Raw genomic sequence first — 16,623 nt, forward strand, 5'->3', positions numbered from 1 at the left:
AATTGTGAAGAAAACTGAAAACATGCAAAAGACTGAGTGGTCAGGTAACACAAGTTACTAGAAAGACCTCACTCTAAAAATGCAAAAAGCAAAGTTATCATTAGTTTCTTCCTCACGTCTGCATATTTGATTTTTGCATCAATATTTTTATCCTGTGTGTTTGTTTGGAGGTAAAATAGGGTGGATGAAAAACTTTGGAGAGAAAATGGAAAGGAAAACTTTTATGAAGTGTGTTTGGTTAGATAGGAAGGAAGGAAAATAAATTGTAGGACCCAAGTATTTTCTGTTGAATATGTTTAAAACTTTTAAAGCCTTTTCTTAGAAGCCCAAGTATGTGTTTAACTAGCCCAAGCCCATGATAAAGCAAGTCAGCCAGTATGTGGAGATCCAGCAGAAACAAATCCCTAATATCATTGATTCCCTTTCATAAAACCTCTGTTTTGGGCAGCTCCGATGTCAAGGGAACAAAATCCCTCAAATCACTCCTCTATTGGTAGAATTTCCTAAGTCCACCATCCTCTTTATTTCCTTATTCACTCTTGCAATATTTATTACTTTCAACATCTAGAAAATACCCGTTGCAATTAGGGAATTCTCTATGGAAAGTAAATCACAAATGAGGCCAGCCAATTGTGTAAGTTTGGTTAATTCTTTATTAGCTCTTCTATATAACGAAAAAGGTCATTCCTCTTTTCAAATGTGTGAGAAGCAGGAAAACAAAATTACAGTTATCAAAAACACTATTTCATATATTTTTCTTTAATCTTTATATTGGGCATCTGATGACAAGTTCAAAGTTCTGTTTGTGAGTGCACATTAATAGAACTGCCGTTGTATCCTGCAGAGTGACCGCCTGAGCCATTTGCACCGACAAAGTCATTCCAATGGGGGCAAAATCGCTTCTTTAGGATAGCGGATTAAGTTTCGTGCTTTAGCTCAAATCGATAAGTTTATATCTCTCTACACTCTCATCTTATATCTCTAATCTGCTTTGTATTTTAATTTGGGCAATTTTCAAACTTTGTTTCCAACATTTTCTCTCCGAACCCACCAAAATGTTTTCTCCTCAAAATAGAGAGAAAACTGAATGGAAATGAATTTTTTCTTAATCGACAAAAACATGCATATGGGTTTTTTTTTTTTTTTTTCTAGGCCTAGCGCCATTTGTTTTTCCCTTCTTCTGGGCAGTAAGCTAGTAACGTTGACCTTCTTTTTTTTTTCCTTCTTCTATTCTTTTTTTATTTTTTTCATTTGATTTTCTAGGGTCTAGGCATGATAGTTGTTTTTTTTTCTTTTAACTAGATGTGATTTTTTTTTTTTTTTGGACATGATTTTTTTTTTTTTAATAAATTTGGGTGATTTCTCTTTTTTGTGGTTATTTGTCACTTTTTTATTTTAAATGGGCATTATTTTTTAACAAGGGTATATGAGAAAATTTATTCAAACTTATTTTTTCCATCCCTCTACTTTTCCACTCTCAACCAAAGAAATAGGAGAGAAAATAAAATCTTTTCTATCCTTCCACTTTTCCATTCTCCCACAATTTTCTATCCTTTCACATTTCTACTCCTCCAACCAAACGGATCCTAAAAAGAATGAATCTTGACTTCCCATCAGAAACATACTTTTCCTCAGTTGGATCATCATAAGTTGTGATTTTTAGGGCTGTAAATGAACTAAGTTGTTCTTAAACAGTTCGGGCTTGAATTGACAAAAAGTTCGTTCATATTTGTTTGTTTATAAACAAGCCAAACTTGAGCCTTAGTTTTAAACTTTTTTAACAAACGAGCCAATCCCAAACGGGAAAAAAAGAAAAAAGAAAAAAAAATGTTCATGAACATTAGGGCTTGATACAAATCAAGTTGAACTTAGATTTACTTATAGGCTTGTTAGTAAGCTTGATCACAAAATCAGGTTGATCACAAAATCCAAAAGACTCTGAAACCAACCAAACACAACAGCCCAGCGGTGGGTTGGAACTCCGATGAAGGTTTGACAAGAAAATGCAGAGAGAAGGAGATTGGCCTAGTCGAACTGAGCTAAGAGAAAGATGACTACCACCAAGCAACGATAGTCGGACAGTGACTGATGAGAAGTGGCAAACGGCTAAGCTTGGTGGTCGGCCATGAACAAAGCTTGGAAAGGAGCTCCTTGGGTCCGGCCTAGAGAGAGAGTGTGAGAGATTCAAATTATAAAAAGAGAAGAGAGAGGAGAAAAAGAGAGATTGAAGTTCTATTTTTAAAACTTTTGTTTCTTCAAAATATAATTTTTATGCTAATTTAATTTTTATGAATTTTTTAAATGGAGAAATTAACCACTTTTTTTTAAATGAAACTAACAGTGCAGTTGACAAAATCAAACGGAAGGACTTAATTTAAAATCTTTGAAACTTAGAGGACTGAATTGATCGAATATAAAGTTAAATGGCTGAAATGAATTTTTGTGAAACTTAGTGAGTGTTTGGATCCGCGTTTTGTAATTGCGTTTTGCGTTTGCGTTTAAAATGTGTTGGGACCCACGCTACAATAGAAAAAAAGAAAAATGCTGAGATGAAAATAGCTAAAATGCAAGAATGAGAAATAATCAAGAAGAAAAAACGCTAGCTTTTTTCTTCGGTGCGCACCGAAACAGCAGAGGATCATCCACGAAGGTTCGCTGGCGTCGGATTGGGTTCTTTTTAAGGCTGTACAGGCACCGCCCACCACCGACGAAACCGGCCGAAGCTGAACCGATCCGCCCACATCAAACCTCCACCGCAGGTGTTAAACACGGAGGTCGGCAGCGATTTTCAAGCACCGAAGTCGGCCGATACAATTGTCGGCGAAGGTTTTTGGATTCCGATGAACATCAAACCGCACCGATTTGCTTATATATATACAAAACTTGAGATTTCTACCCCTTTCAAGTCAGATCTAAGATTTCCATCCCCACCCACAACACAAAACCCACCACCATTTCAACTTTTTATCTTCAAGCACCTCTGTTTTTGCTGCCACCTAGGTTAGATCTTCAAGTCGTTGTCTCTGCCTCCATTGCCTGGTGGTCGATTACTCGATTAGACTTCACAGGTGAGTCAATCGATGGTTAGTCCCAAGAATCTTGAGCTTGTTTGGGTTTTAAGATTGGGTCTGTAATGGGTTTAAAATCTTTTGATATTTAGATTTGATCTAAGTTTTGATTTGTGGTTTGAATCCTTGAGTTTTCTGGGTTTGATTTTGGTTTTAGATATCTCCTCCTCTCTATGGGTGTGATAGACAAGTGGACACTGACCACCGCGCTGACTGGAACTGCCACCGGTGTCGGACTGGGTTGTCTTCCTCTGAGGATTTCTCTGGTGGGCGTGGACTTCTCTTCTCGAAGACAGGCGTTAGGGTGGGTAAGGAGTGGAAAAAAAAATCATCTGCGTTTTTCAGCTGAGCTACAGTACCCATATCAAAAAATAATCATCTGCATTTTTCACTTATTTGCTATAGGGTTTTCAATTTTCAGTTTTCAGCAAAATAAGTTGTATCCAAACGGACCTTTAGAGAGTCAGTTTTGCATTTTAGCCTATTTACAATTGTGCAACAGTACCATCCTAAATTTATGATGGTATGTAGCAACATTCTAAACCAATTTAATATTTTTTTATTCCCTACCTTTAAATATTTGCCTCTTTCTCTCTCTCCATCAGTCTCTCATCTCCTTTCTCTCTCTTTGGACATTCCAAGCCTCTTTCTCACATCTTTCTCTCACGGTGGTGGTGTTTATCTAGATTCTAGCATGGCTTATAGGTTTGGTGTGGGTCTAGTGGTGGCATGGGTCTGGCGGTGGCGTGGAGGTTTCTAGATCGACAATCGATGTGCGGTTGAGGTGGATCGACGATCGCGTGGGTTTCTAGATCGGCAATCGGCGTGGGTCTAATATTCTCTCCGATTTGGGAGGTTCCGATTTGGTTCCAATTTGCGGTGATATTGCTGTTCCGATTTGTGATATTTTTGTTCCGATTTGTGATATTTTTGTTCTTATTTGTTGTTCATTTGTGGGTTTTGTTTGATGCCGATTTTAGTGATATTGTTGGATTGGTGTGGGTCTGATTTTGCTGAGTTTTGTTGGTCATTTGTAAGTTTTGTTTTGGCAATGATGGGTGATGGGTAGTGAGGTAGGGGTGGTTTGTTTGAGTTTTAGTAGGCTTTTTGGGTTTGTTCATGGTGGAGGTGGTGGTAGCAGGTTGTTTTAGTGGAAGAGAGACAGAAGAAGAGAGACAAAAATGAGAGAGAGGAGAGAGATGAGAGAGAATAGATATGTATTTGAGTTATATTATTATTTTATTACGTAGATATATTATTTTAATGTATCGTAAGATGAAAAAAAAATTAAGATGTTGCGGATAGTAAAATAATATGGTATAACAATAAAGTAATTTTTAAGATAGTAAAATAAGATATTAAAGGAAACTGAATGCTAACATCACATGTATTCTTTTACTAATCCCATGTTGTATGCATTTACGTTATTGTTAGTTAATTATTACAATTTGTGTTCTTTTTGTTGGACGCTGGAGTCATAATTGTGGCACATTGGCACTAAACATTTTGAGAATTAATGAAGTATTTAATTTATTATTTGTTATTGTTCTTTTCTTTTAAGTTCCAAGCATATAATTAGACACAATTTATGTTATAGCTCGTCTATGTAACGAGTTATAGTTGATAAAAAAGTGTTTTCACATAAACTTACTATCACTCATTTACCAACTACAATTAGCTATGTTACGAGTTATGACACAAATTGTATATTTTGTTGTGGAACTTGTACTGCCAGTAATGAAACTATCAGTCATCAAGTTTTCTAGTACAAGAAAAATGTACCAGTGAGAGGCACTATCAGTTTTCAGCTCTCCACGCCATCACAACAAAGTTCACCTTTCCATACCATCGCAACAAAACGCTCAGTCATTATCGAGTTAAAAAATAGAATGACATTGAATTGAAGGGTCATTAATTAACATTATTATCAGAATAGACGTTGTGACTTGTGACTGGTATATCGCATCAACACGTTCACTCATAGCAAAACATGCTCAAAATCTTGAATTTTTTTTCTTTTGACAAAAAATATTGAATCACTTAAATTGAATTGAAGAAACTCTTATTTTATAAAATATACAACCGTTTGATAATGTTATTTTAATAATGTTATTTGTATTTTTTAAAAATATATATAAATAAAAAAGTGTGTAAAAATGAATGTAATATTGTTTAAAAACTGAAAACATGTATTTAAACATATTTATGAACAGGGACGAAACCAGAAATTAGAGTTAAGGGGGCAATTTTGCTATTAGTTATGTGCAATATTTTTAGCCTCCGGCTCCGCTTTCTAACTAACTGCTAAGTGATTTTCAATTTTCTAATTATTAATTTTTTTGTGCTTTTAATGTGTGCGTTATTGGTGGGTAAGGACAAAATTGTTTTATTTAAAATTTTTTAAAGAGTTGGGCTGTTTATTTTGGGTAAAATTGGTTAATTGAACTTAGTTGTTTTTAGCTTTACTATTGGTAATTTTTGTTGTTGGGCTAATTTTTTTTGGGCTTGTGTCTACAACTATTTTTATGGCCTTTAGAAAGAGGAAAATGCTAGAGTTACCATTTTTTCTTACAAATTGTTGATGTAGTGAGTGATTATTGGTAAGTAAAAAAGTGATGTAAGTAGTAGGTCTAGATATAAGTCAATAAGAATTTCCTACCTCAATAGTTTTTAAAAATGTTGTAGAAAAGTTCGTAACTATAGCAATACTTTTAAAAGAATCAATGATATTATTAAGGAGAGCAAAGTGTAATTTTATATAACAAAATTACTAAAATTAATAACTATATATACTAATATTTTATATATAAAAAATTAGGGGGGGCCATTGTCCCCCAATGCCCAAGTCTACCTCCGTCCATGTGTATGAAATGGCCCCATATTCTCTCAAATAATGTAGTGTCTTTTTATTTTATTTTAAATAAAATTTTAGTATTTTTATATATAAAAAAAATCTCCACCAATGCCATCACACAAAATGTCTCTCTTAATCGTCCTGCAATTAGGGGTGCATGAGACGTATTGAGTGGTTTTTTCAATCTGACCACTATAGTTGAGTTGAAAAAAATCTAACCAAACCCAACTCATCATAGGGGTCTAACCCAACCCACCTAGATTGAGTTAAACAAATTTTTTTTTTAATTGACCATTAATACTGTAAGGACCTGAGAATTCACAAACTTATTTAACTTCCTCTTCTTCGTTTATTGATCAAAGATCCTTATACAATAAATTTGGTAGAGAGGGTCCATCAACAAAAGTCCCCTTTCTGTAGTGTCCTGCCCCTTATTTATATCGTTTGTCCCTTTCATCGTGGCCTTACACCTCACAATCTACTATGCTTTTCCCTTTGACATCTGTTTGTCGGTAATGGAGCAGGGTTCTAACTTTGCATTCAGCACTGTTCAGGTCATGTCCACATTAATGCAATGGATTGAGTTGGTATCCTCCAATTAATGCGGCCAGAATGGTTGTTGCTGGGCATTTAATGCAACCTTCTAAATTAGCCTGCCACCTTCGGATACTTGTAACCCTTATGTCAGCAGTGCCTATGCCACATCATCTTCGGGTATCTACAAGTAACTTCCCTTTCTCCTTTACTTCATCTTGCTTAATGCTTGTCGGCCTTCTTTTCCTCGGGTCTTCGGGTTCCTGGGTCCTCGGAACCTCACAACAGCCCCTTTAACACTTGAGTTATTAACGATTAGTTAATAACTAAGTTTTAACTTCACACACACGCTTCTTACCTTCCCTTTGTTTTCACACGTACAGCCGTCTTTTCACTGTCCCATGACCCGCGTCTGGCGCCTCGTATCCCACGATGGAGCATTTATGGCATCTGACGTTTCTTTTCCCGCGCACGTTCTACGGCTGGATGGGTAATGTACGGCTCAGATCCCGCTTTCAATTATGAGCGGGAAAATTACCGCTCTTATTTCTTTTACCCCACCCCTATAAAAGCAAACTCTTACGCTGGATGAAGCTCATTTTGACACTTCGAAGGATTGAAAGAAAAGTGAGCTCCCGATGACCAACTTTAAGCGATCTACAGAGGTGTGTTCATTTTCTTTTCGTTTTTCTCTACTTGCTTGCTTTTCTCCTCTTGTAGCGAGGGTTAATGGGTAGATACGCTAAGCTAGTGAACACAGATGAGGCGAAGGCCGCCTTTAAGGACCGATATCGGATCCCCAATGACGTAGATATTACGTATTGTGAGGTAGAAGATATTCCATTGGTGTCTCGGCCACCTGAATCCGTTTTGATTCCGATGATTGCGTTTATTGAGGGGGGTATGGAAATTCCTATGGGTAGAGTAACTAGGGATTTTCTAATAAATTATAGGCTCACCCCTTCGCAGTGCTCCCCAAATGTCCTTAGAATCTTAGGATGTACTGATGCCCTTAACCGAAAACTCGGGACCAACCTGACCTGGCAGGATGTAAATTGGGTATATAACTGCCAGAAAGGGGACAGGACTAAATACTATATGAAGTGTAGAATCCCTTCGGTTAGGCTGATTTCCTGTTTACCTTATTCGAGCAAAGGGATGGATGAAGATTATCTCGTCATCTCGGGCAATTGGCATGACGGATTGCATTGCCCTACCCGAGAAGGGGTACCAAGTAGGGTTCCCGAGGACTAACCTAGCACTTAGGGTTAACCATATTTTTTCTGTGCTTTACACCACACTACGTATTTGTTCTAATGCCTTCACCTATTATTGCAGACGATTACCATACCGCCCCGAACTTATCTGCCGTGAACCATGCCGATTTGAACAGGATTCTTCGGTCGGAGATATTCGTACATAGGGACGGACAGCTTCGAGCAGCCCACGTCATTCTCGGATACACTCCTTCTACTAAGCGTTTCCAAAGCCCGAAGAACGTAATAAGAGCAAGAGATCTAAGGCTAGCTCAAATTGACGTTGCTGCCCCGGGATTCTTATTAGCCGTACCTCCCCCTGCAGGAACTCAAGACGCACAACTTCCTGCCCCACTCGCCGCCCAACTGATCTATCCTCCTTTGGAGCAAGCCGCTAATCCTGTCGCCGAGGAAAGAACTGCCACGCCCGAGCTCCCTCCTCCCGAGGTGACAGAGAAAGACTTTGAGGTGTTCTACCGCCCAGACGCTCCTTCCAGCTCTAATCCATCAACCAGTGAAATGGGTTTTCAAGAGAAGGAGCCCGACCTGTTGGCCTTACTGCAGGCGCACGCGGGCGATTCTTCACCGGCGGTTGCGGTCCCACCTCGTCCAGTCACTCCGGCTGTTACCCGTGCACCTTCCTCGGAGGCGGCGGATAAAAAACTGAAAAGGGGCCAAAGTAGCAAACATGTAATAGAAATCGAAGAAGGGGAAAGTCTTGACCCTTCCGTTAAAGATACCAGGGCTGGGAAAGCCCTGACCAAAAAAGCTGCTCCTACTAGTTCGTCTAAGGACCCCAGTAGTGAGTCTATAAAGAAGGCGTCAGCCTGGCGACCCAGCTTTACTCTCAGCTCGGGTAGCCCTGTTATGGATGATGCGAACTTGAGGGACCCCAAGAAGGGAAGCTCGAGCCTGGTGGCCGAGTGTCTTGAGAAGGCTCTATGCCTTCCTGAAGATATGGCAGAGCTGAAGTCCTTCCGCAAGAGGGAAGTTTTCTTGTCTTTGAAGCAGGACTTAGCTAAGGTATTTTCTAAACCTTTGCACATTCCATATATGAGTTTAACTCTTTATTATGACTAACTTTTTGTATCGAATATATCTCAGGCGGTCCAAGCTTCGTTTATGGCTGAGGAGTGGGTAGATCATTCACTGAATCTTGCCCGAAAAGCTGATCAAAATGCCGAGGCGGCAGTGAAGGCCCAAAAAGAAGCCGAGTTGAACTTGAAAGAGACCCTCACTCGCCTGTCCGAGGTAGAAAAAGCTCACAAGTATGCTGAGTCGGCACTAAAAAGCTATGAGTCTCAAGCAAACTTTGCTCTTGAGGCTCAAAAGCAAGCACAAAGTAGACTTGCTCTAACCGTTGTTGAGCTTAAGCAAGCGCAAGAGAAACTGGTTGCCAAGGAACAGGAGCAGGCCGTAGCGGAACAAGCAGCATACGATGCGGGAATGAAAAAGGCTTCGGATAGCTTGACCGCCCAACTCAAAGGGGTTGCCAGGGCGTTTTGCTTGGAGGTATGGGGTCATGCCTTGGACGCTGCTGGGGTAGCTACCGATGCTGAACTTCGGGCTCCAGACAGTGTTTACTACCCCTCAGCACTACAACTTGCTCCTGCTCCCCCCATGCCACCAAGTGAACCAGTTGAGCCTATCCCTGCTCCTGACTCTTCTGATGCAGCAGCCTCAAAAGGCCCTTCTCCCACAGCTCAGCCCGTGGAAAAAGTAACTGAAGGGGATGTGGCTGATGCGGCTGAAGAGCCAAAAAAGAAGAAAAAAGATAAAGAACCAGAGAAAAGAAAGGACAAGCAACCTGCTGCTTAGTCATTCTATCGAGATTGTCTCCTTCTTCTTTTTGTTTCTGCTGTTGCTTTCTTTGCTCTTTTTTTTTTTTACGGATGTAAGGGGCTATGATTGTCCCAGTTTTGTAACAAATATTTGTTAAGGAATTCAAATTTAGCTTTTTTCTTCTGTTTCATATACAAGTCTTATTACAATGCGCTGCCATTTATTTGTCATTTTATATGCATCCAGATAAAAACTCACTTGAACTAACAATCATAACATTACTACAACGTTGTTCATTATACTTGTGACTTTAAGGAACACAAAAGGTTTAACCTGGGCACCATAATTTCTCCCCTTGACCTTTTTCGACGTTTAAAAAGGAAAGTTTGAGATTCAATATGATACTGAGCGACAAGGCTTAATGATTTGTTTCATGCTAATGCTCTAGATGTTTGAGATTCCTTAGCCGTGATCTTGTTGGATTTACAATTGTTGAGTTATGGTCCGAGGAACCAGAGAAGAGCAAAAATCAATTTAGCCCTTACATTTTGCCAGGGGTTAATTTCTCCTAGACTTGTGGCCCGAGGAGCCGAACAAGAACTAAGATCAGTCTAACACGTGAATGTTTGCAAGTGATTAATTTCTCTTAGACTTGTGGTCCGAGGAGCCGAACAAGAACTAAGGTCAGTTTAACACTTGAATGTTTGCAAGTGGTTAATTTCTCTTAGACTTGTGGCCCGAGGAGCCGAACAAGAATTAAGGTCAGTTTAACACTTGAATGTTTGCAAGTGGTTAATTTCTCTTAGACTTGTGGCCCGAGGAGCCGAACAAGAACTAAGGTCAGTTTAACACTTGAATGTTTGCAGGTGGTTAATTTCTCTTAGACTTGTGGCCCGAGGAGCCGAACAAGAATTAAGGTCAGTTTAACACTTGAATGTTTGCAAGTGGTTAATTTTTCTTAGACTTGTGGCCCGAGGAGCCGAACAAGAACTAAGGTCAGTTTAACACTTGAATGTTTGCTAGTGGTTAATTTCTCTTAGACTTGTGGCCCGAGGAGCCGAACAAGAACTAAGGTCAGTTTAACACTTGAATGTTTGCAAATGATGCAGAATTGATACGAATGGAATCCACGCACAAAAGGGAATTCTTTTCTTAATAATAATAACGTCTTAAGTTATTTACATTCCAAGGGCGAGGAATCACCCTTCCATCCAAATCTTCTAGACGATAAGCCTCTATTCCTGCTAATGAGGTAATTTTATACGGCCCCTCCCAATTAGGACCCAACTTTCCCCAAGCAGGATTTTTTTCTACCCCCACTACCTTTCTTAGCACCAAATCACCTGGTACTAGAGGTCTGGATCTAACTCCCTTGTCGTACGTCTGCTTGAGCTTTTGCTGATAACTGCCCATTTTCACATTGGCTACCTCTCTCCTTTCCTCAATAGTATTCAAACAATCATACATCCTCTCATGATTGCTCGCTTTATCGTACTGGTCAGACTTCAGGGTGGGAAAGCCCGATTCTAATGGTATTATAGCTTCCATTCCGTACGTCATTGAAAAGGGAGTCTCGCCTGTTGATCTTCGGGGCGTAGTGCGATAAGCCCATAATACATGAGGCAATTCTTCTACCCAGCCTCCTTTAGCATCATCCAACCGTTTCTTCAAACCTGCCAAGATAACTTTATTTGTTGCTTCGGCCTGACCATTTCCTTGAGGATAGGACGGTGTTGAATATCCATTTCTTATTCCCATTTCTGCGCAGTATCGCCGGAAAGCCTTACTATCAAATTGAAGCCCATTATCAGAAATCAAAGTATGAGGGACTCCGAAGCGAATTATAATATTTTTCCAGATAAACTTCTTCACATCCACATCCCTAATATTGGCTAATGGCTCGGCCTCCACCCATTTCGTGAAGTAATCTATGCCGACAATGAGCCATCTCCTATTACCTGGTGCCCGAGGGAAAGGTCCGACGATATCTAAACCCCACTTAGCGAAGGGCCATGGGCTGGATAACGGGTTTAAGTTACCTCCAGGTTGATGTATGCTAGGCGCAAACCTTTGACATTGATCACATTTCTTGGCATAATCTTGAGAGGTTCTCTGCATGCTCGGCCACCAATACCCTTGGGTCATGGCTCTATGAGCTAATGATCTTCCTCCAGTATGACTCCCACACACACCTTCATGCAATTCCTCCAGCAAAGGTTTCACGGCTTCAGGATGTACGCAAAGCAGGTACGGCCCTGTGTAGGAACGTCTATAGAGTTTTTGCTCCTCTGATAGCCAGTAACGGGGAGCGCTTCTTCGTACCTTCTCGGCCATTGTTCTATCTTCAGGTAGTGTTCCGTGCTGCAAGAAAGTTACAATTGGGTCCATCCAACTTGGACCAACATGAACGCTGTGAATCCGTACTGCTGAGATGTTGGTCAAGCTAGAGGACAGTAAATCCTCCACCATGACCATACGTGGTAACTTTGAACCCAGTGAAGTGGCTAACATTGCTAATGAGTCAGCATGAGAATTATGTCCCCTTGGAACTTGTTGTACCTTGAAACTTTCAAACAAACCCAACACCCCTTGAACTCGTTTGAGATAGCTTTTCATTCGCTCATCTTTTGCCTCAAACTCCCCATTTACTTGCCCTACTACCAATCGGGAATCACAATACAATCTCACTACCTTTCCTCCCAAGTGTTTAACCATTTGGGCGCCCACTAAGAGAGCCTCGTACTCGGCCTCATTATTAGTGGCTGAGAATCCCAACCTCAATGACTTTTCAATGACTAGCTTTTCAGGAGATATTAGCACGACTCCAATCCCGGCTCCCTTTCGATTTGACGCCCCATCCGTGTAGACTTCCCAGGGAGTGACTTTTTCCAGCCCAATGGACATTATTGTCATCATGGTACCTCCGTGGTTAACCTGACATTCCGTGAACTCGGCCACGAAGTCGGCAAGGATTTGCCCTTTAACAGCTGTCCGAGGCATATACTTGATGTCATAAGCTCCCAGTTTGGTTCCCCACTTTGCTACCCGACCCGTGTAATCCGACTTCCTCACGATAGCTTGCAAAGGCAATTGTGTGAGTATTACTACGGTGTGAGCTTGGAAGTAATGGGGCAATTTCCTTGTCGCATGCACCACGGCTAGAAGCGCCTTTTCCAAAAGTAGGTACCATTGTTCTACTTCCTGTAAAGACTTGCTGACATAATATATCGGTTTCTGGACCCCATCATCATTCCGTACTAAGACAAGACTTACGGAGTGATTCGTGACAGCTAGGTAAGCATATAACACTTCTTCCTTCTCGGGCGTTGATAATATCGGTGGTCTGGACAGGTATTGTTTTAAGTCTTCAAAGGCCAAGTCGCATTCACTAGTCCACTGGAAATCTTTCCATTTGTGCAAAAGGCGATAAAATGGGCGGCACCTGTCTGCGGACCGAGATATAAACCTGTTCAAGGCTGCAATCATACCTGCTAACTTCTGCACCTCTTTCGGATTCTGAGGGGGATGCAAGCCTAAGACAGCCTTAATTTGATCAGGATTAACTTCAATTCCCCGATGAGTAATCATGTACCCTAAAAACTTTCCCGATCCCACTCCAAAGGAACATTTTGATGCATTCAAGCGTAATTTATACTTTCTTAACACCGAGAAGGTCTCCTGTAAATCTGCCAAATGGTCTTCTGTTCTCTTACTTTTAATGACCATGTCATCGATATACGCTTCCATATTACGCCCCAATTGCGCATCAAACATTCTGGTCACCATTCGTTGATAAGTGGACCTTGCATTCTTTAAGCCAAAGGGCATCACTCGGTAATGGTAGTTACCATTAGGGGCACGAAAAGCTATTTTCTCCTGATCATTCAATGACAAAGGGATTTGATGATACCCCTGGAATGCGTCCAAGAAGCTCATTCGGGGGTGCCCCACAGTTGCATCCACCAGTTGATCAATTCTGGGTATAGGGAAAGGATCCTTGGGGCATGCCTTATTCAAATCTGTAAAGTCAATACAAACTCTCCATTTTCCATTCTTCTTTTTTACCACGACAGTATTGGCCAGCCATTCAGGATAGAAGATCTCCTTGATCGCCCCGGCTTGCTTTAGCTTACTAACTTCCTCCTTAACTGCTTCGGCGTGCTCTTGAGATGCTCGCCGAGGAGGCTGTTGTCTAGGCGTCGCATGGGGGTTAATATTCAAATGATGGCAGATAACTTCTGGATTAATTCCTGGTACGTCATAAGTCGTCCATGCAAAAACATCAATATTATCCCGCAAGAATTGGACCAATTCTTCTCTTTCCCGTACCGGCAGCTTAGATCCGACCTGAAAATATTTTTCTTCATCTACCCCAATAACTATCTTGGTTAGCTGCTCAGCAGAGCCTTCATCCTCATTTAGGCCGACTTCCCGAACAGTCTCCTTTAATTGCTATGATGTCTCAAGATAGTCCCCTTCCAATGATCCTCGGCCTGTTCGGATAGTGGCAGATGTTAGACATTGCCTGGCTACCATTTGACTGCCATGTAATATTCCCACGCTTCCTCGCACAGGGTACTTCACCATTACATGTAAAGTAGATGAAACTGCCTCCATTGCATGCAACCAAGGTCTAGCCAAAATGGCCGTGTAAGGAGAGTATGCCATAACAACTATGAAGTTTACCTGCACTTCAGAACCCTCCACCTGCACAGGCAACCTAATCATTCCCCGCGGTATCACCTGGTTTCCATCAAAACCGACCAACGGATGGTCGTACTTTTCCAAATCCTTTTGTTTCAACTTTAACCCATTGAATAGGTCCGGATACATAATCTCGGCACCACTTCCATCGTCCACCAAGACCCGTTTCACATCGTATCCCCCAATACGCACCGTAACGACCAGGGCGTCATCGTGAGGTTGAAACGTGCCTTCTTTATCCTTATCAGAAAATCCCAATGTGGGCGTCGCCGAGGACCTCATTCTTTTATTTGCTTGATGACTCTCCTCTATGCCCTCATTCCCACACTTGTTTTGAACGGTCATGACCCGAGAAGGTTGCCCCAATTCTCCTCTCGGCTGGGCCAAGATGACGTTAATAGTACCTAGAGATGGTTGAGGGGCCTGACCCCAATATTTCCGAGTGCCTTGCTGGCCCCTCTTCTCGTCCGGATTAACCAATAAGTGATTGATCTTTCTAGCCTTAATCAAGTGATTCAGATGATCGCGCAACGTCCGGAAATCCTCCGTAATGTGTCCCTTATCCTGGTGGTAATGGCAGTGGAGGTTTTGATTTCTCGTAGATGCATCTCCACTCATCTTGTTAGGTGGCCTAAAATATGGCTCATGCCGAATTTTCTCCAGTATGTGATGCACGGGTTCCTTAAATAATGAGTTAACTAGAGGAGACTCGGCGGTCCTCGGATAGCTTGGAAAGTCTCGTCTAGGCCGACTACCTTGAAACCCTCCTACTCGAAGATCCTTTTTCTCCAGGTACCCCTTCATTTTTGCTTTGCTCTGCATTTGATCTTCTTCCACCCGTTTATACTTATCTATCCGGTCCATGAGCTGACGCATATCTATCGCAGCCTTCATTGTCAAAGACCTCCTTAACCCATGCTCCGCGGGAAGACCCACCTTGAAAGTCCTCACGGCTACATCTTCCACATCCCCATCAATTTCATTATACGTTTCCCAATATCGGTCAGAATAAGTTTTAAGTGTTTCCCCTTCCCTCATAGTCATAGACAATAGAGCATCCAAGGGTTTTGGAATCCTAGTACAAGTTATGAACCTTGCTCCAAATGCCCTAGTCAACTCCTCAAAAGACCTCAGAGAACCTTCTGCTAAGGCAACAAACCACCTCATAGCCACGGCCCCCAAACTGGAGGGAAAAACTCTGCACATCAATGCCTCATTATTCGAATAAACGGCCATCTTCTGACTAAAATGACTAACATGCTCTACAGGGTCAGTCCTCCCGTTATACATAGTAAAGATGGGCTGTGAAAACCTACGAGGTAGCTTTGTCCTATTTATCCTGGCCGCAAAAGGGGATTTGGAAATTTGCCTCAGGGCTTTACCCATTGCATCGCTCCCGTCATCACGATATATCCCATCTGTATCAGGCATCCTAATCTCCTTCTGCTGTTTTGCCCTAACGTCCGAAGACACACCGCCACGGGTACCACTCCAAGTAGGTTCGAGTACTGGGGGAACCCTTCCTCTGAGGTTTGCTCCCGAACTGTCACTGGAAGAGCTAGCAGTACTTTTACGCCTCCGCTTCCTACTATCCATGCACTTGCATAGATAAGCTATTTCAGATTGCATCTGTTGCAATACCACGTCACGAGACATATATTCCTCAGTCAGTGATTGTCGCTCAGCCCCCTGACCGCCATCATGTGCTCTCACCACCTCTGAGGTATGTCCCTTCCCTTTGTCACGCTGAAGACTTACCGCTACGTCCCTGCTTCGTGAACTTACTGATTCCTCCCCTTCTAGGTACGTTTCAGCCATCTATTCCTATACTACGTTGTTGTTCCCACAAACGGCGCCAATTGTAAGGACCTGAGAATTCACAAACTTATTTAACTTCCTCTTCTTCGTTTATTGATCAAAGATCCTTATACAATAAATTTGGTAGAGAGGGTCCAACAACAAAAGTCCCCTTTCCGTAGTGTCCTGCCCCTTATTTATATCGTTTGTCCCTTTCATCGTGGCCTTACACCTCACAATCTACTATGCTTTTCCCTTTGACATCTGTTTGTCGGTAATGGAGCAGGGTTCTAACTTTGCATTCAGCACTGTTCAGGTCATGTCCACATTAATGCAATGGATTGAGTTGGTATCCTCCAATTAATGCGGCCAGAATGGTTGTTGCTGGGCATTTAATGCAACCTTCTAAATTAGCCTGCCACCTTCGGATACTTGTAACCCTTATGTCAGCAGTGCCCATGCCACATCATCTTCGGGTATCTACAGGTAACTTCCCTTTCTCCTTTACTTCATCTTGCTTAATGCTTGTCGGCCTTCTTTTCCTCGGGTCTTCGGGTTCCTGGGTCCTCGGAACCTCACAAATACAATATCAACACAAATAAGAACAATTTATAAGCTAAAATAAACT

General features: G+C 41.5%; 1 protein-coding gene across 1 annotated transcript; it reads right to left on the minus strand.

Annotated features, from left to right (window-relative positions):
• Window positions 1-9,662: 9,662 nt before the first annotated feature.
• On the minus strand, window positions 9,663-16,016 carry LOC142611962 (uncharacterized). Its single transcript, XM_075784105.1, has 4 exons — window positions 14,028-16,016; window positions 11,453-13,937; window positions 10,677-11,167; window positions 9,663-9,707 (listed from the first exon to the last, which is right to left on the minus strand). Exons 1-4 carry the CDS (start codon window positions 16,014-16,016, stop codon window positions 9,663-9,665), a joined length of 5,010 nt encoding a protein of 1,669 aa, XP_075640220.1.
• Between the last annotated feature and the right edge of the window lie 607 nt (window positions 16,017-16,623).

This window comes from Castanea sativa, chromosome 10, assembly GCF_040712315.1.
Source record: "Castanea sativa cultivar Marrone di Chiusa Pesio chromosome 10, ASM4071231v1".
Taxonomy (NCBI): Eukaryota; Viridiplantae; Streptophyta; class Magnoliopsida; order Fagales; family Fagaceae; genus Castanea; species Castanea sativa.